This window comes from Salvelinus namaycush, chromosome 26 (genome assembly GCF_016432855.1).
Source record: "Salvelinus namaycush isolate Seneca chromosome 26, SaNama_1.0, whole genome shotgun sequence".
Taxonomy (NCBI): Eukaryota; Metazoa; Chordata; class Actinopteri; order Salmoniformes; family Salmonidae; genus Salvelinus; species Salvelinus namaycush.
This window is the reverse complement of record NC_052332.1, coordinates 19932216-19938566: the sequence shown is the minus strand read 5'-3', so window position 1 is coordinate 19938566 and position 6351 is coordinate 19932216. Positions and strand designations below refer to the sequence as shown.

Below are 6351 nucleotides of genomic sequence, written 5' to 3'. Positions count from 1 at the left end.
TTCTGTGCTTCCAATTTTGTGCCAACAGTTTGGGGAAGGCGCTTTCCCATTTCAACGTGACAATGCCCCCCTGCACAAAGCGAGTTCCATAAAGAAATGGTTTGTCGAGATTGGTGTGGAAGAACTTGACTCTCCTGCACAGAGCCCTGACTTCAACCCCATCAAACACCTTTGGGATCAATTGGAATGTGACTGCGATCCAAGCCTAATCGCCCAACAGCAGTGCCCGACCTCACTAATGCTCGTGGCTGAATGGAAGCAAGTTCCAAAATCTAGTGGAAAGCCTTCCCAGAAGAGTGGAGGCTGTTGTCGCAGCAAAGGGAGGGACCAACTCCAAATTAATACCTATTATTTTGAAATGAGATATTCGACGAGTAGGTGTCCACATACACTACATGACCAAAAGTATCTCAACATCAAACGCTTCTTTTCAATGCTGACTAGCAGATGTCACTAATGTGCATTGTGTTAAAAGCTCCGAGTAATTAACCATTTTCTGCACAATTTGGTGAAATGCCGCGTTGACATGCTAGTTGGAACTAGGAAACTCGGACATTTCTGACTCGCTAATTGGATGAACGCGCACGTGTATAACTACAACCAAATACCAAGTCGGAAGTTTCCTATTTCGGACTAGCACGTGAATGCTTCGGTTTCTCATCACTAGTTTGAAGCCAATATTGCTACAGTTAACTCTCTCTCGCGCCTGGTTTAACTAGTTGACAAATTGGCTATTTTGTGCAAAGACTGAGGCAGTCGAAATAAAATCATTCTCGTCACCCACTTCTTAGCTTCAAAATCCCTCCAACTAACAAACTGGCACGTACACTTCCCCCACAGTTTTATAAGTTCCGCAACCACACATACGTCAGTATTATGCGCCACAGGCTTGTGCGAGAACCCAATAACTTCAAATGGTATCTGTAATTCAATTTAGAGACTAGTTTAGATTACTATTTAGAGATTAGTATTATGATCCATACTAGGTACACCTTAATATGGGTGAGTGATATAACACAGACGATAACTTTGACAATACACAATCGAATGGTTCTCGCTAAGTAATTTGGTCCAACCGTGGTGATGATGGACTCCGCTGAGAGGTTATTCTCAGTACCACAGGGGCTACCTTCTGCTTGGGACACTGTAACTGCAGCTCTGGTGAGTAGATGGACCTAACTTGCCTACGCAAGGTACCTTGTGTTGTTGACATAGGTTGCCTTCCTTTTATGTGAGAATGAAATTAGATAAATTGCACTACTGTGGTTGATTGCTGGACATGTAGCTCGCTAACACATCCACATGCCATTAGGAATTACATAGCTAGTTAAGACCAATGTTGATCTATCAATGTACCTACAAACCATAGTCCGTGTCTGTTTATAAGAACATTACCAATTTCCTCTGTCTGTAGGTGTCTCCAGTGTCCAATGACGACACAATGTCTGATGGGTCTCTCTGTGAGGGGCTTAGCCTGTTGTGCTCAAACGGTCTGGGTCAGTTTCTGGAGGGATGGCTCCTGGAGACCCTGCAGGTGCGTCTGACCACTGCAGTGGCCCCTGAGTTTTGGGCTGGACTGAAGCAGCCAGAGAATGAACTTGGGGAGAAGGATAGGACCAGGATCCTACTCATGGCCTTCCGTACCCTTTTGGGCAGACTGGAACCTTTCCTAGGTGGGTTCAAACATTCAGGTTACAGTTGACTACACCCTTAATACTGGAATTTTGACTGAACAGAATGCTGTCAAATGCGTAAAATAATTGCCCTCTGTCCCTCTTCACAGGAGGGTTGGAGAGGCTGGGTACCTGGCAGGATGAGGGCCGGGGTGGTCTGTGTGGCCCTGGGGCCAGGGGTCTCCGGGAGAGGGCCTTCTCCGTCATCAGGGCCATTCTACTGTTCTCCCCCTCGGCTGTGCTCCAGATGAGAATACTGGAGTTCTACAGCAGGACCTTCTCTGTGCACATGAGACAGAAGGGGGAGGCAGGGGAGGCTGAGGAAGGGGGCAGGGGGCCTGATGGGGGTGTCTGTCAGGGCTGCACTGTCCCCACTCAGCAGTGCTGGTGTCAGGAGGCCCTGGAGCAGCTGCAAGAGCTCAGCCACATACTGTGAGTGAATAGAGGGGTGGCCATGTCACTGTATGCTCTATACGTTGTGCTAGAACAATCATTGTCTACATCTGTGCCAGCCGTGTTTGTAATGTGTCTGCAGCTGTCTTTACCCACTTTTCCCACCCTCCAGGTCCAGGTTGCAGCTATTGGAGCGGGTTAGTTCAGAGGCAGTGACGTCCATCTTACACAAACTGATTGAGCAGCGGATGGAGCAGCACTGCAGGGGGGAGTATGAGAGCTCTTTTCTCTTCAGCTTTCAGGAGGTACAGTATACTAGAGAGCCTGTCTATGGGATGACCACTTCACATAATAAAGTGACATGATCTATTAACAAGTTCTTCTTTTCTAGCTTGCATTATTTAACAGAATAGGTTGCTGACCAAACATGATTTGTCTATGAAACAATTTACTACACCAAGTCCAAATCTCAGAAATGTGATCATTTATCTGTTTTACTCTTACTTACAAACACTCTCTCAAGTCCCTCTTTTGTTCTCTCTCTCTCCAGTGGCTAGAGCTGGTGTTAGGCTGGTTGAGCAGGGTGTTTGCCAGTGAAGAGGGTGGACTGAGTATGGTGCCCAATAGCACAGGCAGCAGGGCTGGGGAGGTGGGCCAGCCAGCCAACTCTGTGCTGCAGCGCTGGAGGTGTCACATGCACCAGTTCTTCTGTAGGATCTACGTCAACATGAGGATCGAGGAGCTCTTCAGCATCATTAGAGGTGAGGGGTTAGGGAACAGAGAGAGGAGATAGGGTGATGGTTTATGAAACAGAGAGTAATAACATAGAGCTGTCACCTGTGGGTGTCGATGGCATAGGGAAGAGATTTGATAAGGGGGAAAGAAGGTAGAAAGCGTTTTGTCATTTCTTCCACCCTCACATTCTGTCCCTGTCAGATTTCCCTGAGTCAAAGCCTGCCATTGAGGACCTCAAGTTCTGTCTAGAGAGAACCAATCAGAGGCAGCAGCTCCTCACCTCCCTTAAGACAGCCTTTGAGACCCGTCTGCTTCACCCAGGTCAGTGAACCAATGATGGGTTAGGAACAGTGATTGGTGTTTGGCTATTTTTGATGTGAAGACTAAGTGTTGTTTCCAAATACAGTGTTGCAGAAGAAGCTGGAGTGATAAGACTTGTGTTAGTTAATCCCTTCTCAACAACTTTCTCAACAACTTTCTTCTCCCCTTCTAGGAGTCCATACCTCTGACATCATCACTGTATACATCTCGGCCATAAAGGCCCTACGGGAACTGGACCCATCTATGGTCATCCTGCAGGTTGCCTGCCAACCAATCCGCAAGTACCTCAGGTGGGTGCACGTGTATTATCGTAATCTGTATTTAGTTATGTATTATTTTATTCCCTCATGAGTATTTATGTACAAAGCAAACCTTTATTGGGAGGCAAAATGTTAGAGAAGATTGTTCTTTACTTACTGATTTGACTCCCATAGCATATTGTGTTGTTGTTGACGTGACATTGATGTGACGTCTGTGGTTCGTTGCCAGGACACGGGAGGACACGGTACGTCAGATAGTGGCCAGCCTTACTGGGGACGCGGACGGCTGCAGTGACCTGGCCAATGAGCTGTCCCGTGCCAACCCTGTGACCCTGGAGACCCAAGACAGTGAGGACGAGGGCAGCGACCCAGAGGAATGGACCCCAGACCCTAAGGATGCTGTCACAGGTCAGTACCCTCAGTGGACCCACAAAGGTCATCACACTAGACTAGACAAACTGTGTCCTTTGCTTTTTCCTGTTTCTGCTGTATTGAACTAGACATTTTTTACCTCTCCGTCACGTCTCTTTTACTAAATAAACTCATCTTTCTTTCTCACCCTTTAGACAAGACGGGCTCCAAGCGGCGTTCGTCTGACATCATCAGTCTTCTGGTCAGCATATACGGTAGTAAAGAGATCTTCATAGATGAGTACAGAACTGTCCTGGCAGACCGACTTCTCCACCAGTTCAACTACAATACAGCCAGGTACGCAACACTAATTTACAGTAGCTAGTACCAGCATCTGTATCTCAACACTATACACTACATTACTCAACTTTTTGCAGTCACTCTTAATATTATGTGCTTATCGGTATACTGGTGTTGGCATTTCTGTGTGGACATTTTGGTTAAATTAAATCAATATATATATTTTTATAGTAATTAACTTTTCTCATGTGCCTCCAGGGAGATACGTAACGTGGAGTTACTCAAGCTGCGATTCGGAGAGTCCCACATGCACTACTGTGAGGTGATGCTGAAGGTAAAGCAGGGCGTGACTTTAAAATCTCGAGTTACCATTTATGTTAGAATGAGCTATGACAACATGATTCTCAAAGTGACTTTCTAGTATCTTTGAAAATATATAGTCCTTTCACCTACCAGTGTCTTTCATAGAATAAGGCATGAAGACAGAAGTTAACGAACGAAAACAAAGAACAGAGACCATTGAAACACTTTAGGACACAGCCTTACTCTCCTCCCTCCTCTCCTCTCTCTCTCTCTCTCTCTCAGGACGTGGCTGACTCACGGAGGATCAACACCAACATCCGTGAAGAGGAGTCCAGGCTAGGTGAGGAGGAGCAGCCCCCCATGGCCCTGACTGCCATGATCCTGTCCTCTGAGTTCTGGCCCACGCTGAAGGAGGAGAAGATGGAGCTCCCGCTCCTGGCCTCCCAGGCCATGGAGGCCTACACACACCGCTATGAGAAACTCAAGGTACCTGATGATGAAGATGTAGCATACGTGCCAGTCTGTTTCTGTTTTACTCAAGTCCTTATAAACAGAGAATAGGGGAATTGCATTTTGATATCAAATTCCATAATTCAAATGGTTTCCCAGGCGATGAGGACACTGAGCTGGAAGCCTCATCTGGGCTCAGTGACACTGGATGTGGAGCTGGAGGACAGGACTCTGACTAACCTGACTGTGTCCCCCATCCACGCTGCCATCATCCTGCACTTCCAGGACAAAAGTCAGAACTCCGGCCGTCACAGGCTGCCTTTTGTACAACTCATCATTGTAAACAGACATTGTATGAGTAACTACGGTTAAATTTTGCCATCTCTATCTGGCTCTCCTTCTGTCTCTCTCTCTGTCTCTCTCTCCTGAAGGCTCGTGGACTCTGGAGGAGCTGAGTGGGGTCCTGGGGGTGCCGCAGGAGATGGCGAGAAGGAAGCTGGCTCTGTGGCAGCAGCAGGGGGTCCTGAAGGAGGAGGCTGGGGGCCACTACTCTATCCTGGAGACCGGCTCGTCCCGGGAGAAACCTGAGAGAGGGGAGATGCTGATCGACAGCGACGAGGAGGGAGACTCCAATACCACCACCCAGTCAGAACAGAGGGAAGAGAAACTACAGGTATGCAGGCAGACACACACACAAACACACACACATTGGAGGCATGTAATTAAAATATAAATACACATTTCCTGTCAAATACAAATCAAGCTAGCCCTAACAGCCCTCTCCTCTTTGTGCAGTTGTTCTGGGCCTACATCCAGGCTATGCTGACCAACCTGGAGACCATGACCCTGGAGCGCATCCACTCCATGCTCCGGATGTTCGTTGCCACGGGACCCGTTGTCACAGAGATGGATGTGAATGAGCTGCAGGCCTTCCTGCAGAGGAAAGTGCGAGAACATCAGCTCATCGTGTCCGCAGGTGTCTACAGACTGCCAAAGTCCACCAACTGATGGGGAGAAGAGATGAGGAGGAGGAAAGAGGTAGAACTGAAAAACGGAGGTATCTGATTTGTTTTCTAAATGTACATGATGCAGCATTGCAGCCAGAGACTACAGTTTCCCAGATGAACCTGTTCAGGAATAGGTTTGGAAGGCAACTGAAAACGCCAAGCATTGTGCTGATTACTATGTCTTACAATACAAATGGCTATAATGAGCATGAACCAATCATTCTCTCTTTATTGTTGATCATCCAGGTTGCTTGACTTTTTTTCGGACTGCTTGTCATGACTTTTGGGGACTCCGAATCATACACAGTTTTTCAGCATATTGAATTGACATGTGTTTGGATTTTGTCATTTGGGGTTCCCTTTGGATAACATTACAATTGCCTGAGCTAATAAAACATTGATTATTATGTAGTAGGATTGTATTTGTTTAAAGAATCTTGTAGCGCTTGCTGAAATGAAGTCATGTGAGGAACTCCTGACCTCTAGTGGATTATTGTGGAATCTTAGATTTGTGTATATCAAATTCGGCATCTGAGTTTGTCATGTGTACTACTTGCT

The 6351-nt window shown here is 46.8% G+C and overlaps 1 protein-coding gene across 1 annotated transcript; it reads left to right on the top strand.

The window, feature by feature from the left end:
- Nucleotides 1–6265, top strand: LOC120021236 (anaphase-promoting complex subunit 2-like). Its single transcript, XM_038964908.1, has 14 exons — nt 1–1161; nt 1415–1673; nt 1784–2105; nt 2239–2371; nt 2617–2827; nt 3003–3122; nt 3295–3412; nt 3612–3790; nt 3949–4090; nt 4292–4367; nt 4619–4822; nt 4946–5078; nt 5218–5459; nt 5582–6265. The coding sequence occupies exons 1-14, from the start codon at nt 1084–1086 to the stop codon at nt 5792–5794; spliced, it is 2430 nt and encodes an 809-aa protein (XP_038820836.1). The 5' UTR covers nt 1–1083; the 3' UTR covers nt 5795–6265.
- The last annotated feature ends 86 nt before the right edge of the window (nt 6266–6351 follow it).

What these genes read in the sequence shown, in the direction of transcription:
- LOC120021236 (XM_038964908.1), top strand. Translation starts at nt 1,084, where the DNA reads ATGATGGACTCCGCTGAGAGGTTATTCTCAGTACCACAGGGGCTACCT. An exon ending in CAGACTGGAACCTTTCCTAG is followed by an intron (nt 1,674 to 1,783) that starts GTGGGTTCAAAC and finishes CCCTCTTCACAG; the next exon opens with GAGGGTTGGAGAGGCTGGGT. An exon ending in GCTCTTCAGCATCATTAGAG is followed by an intron (nt 2,828 to 3,002) that starts GTGAGGGGTTAG and finishes TGTCCCTGTCAG; the next exon opens with ATTTCCCTGAGTCAAAGCCT.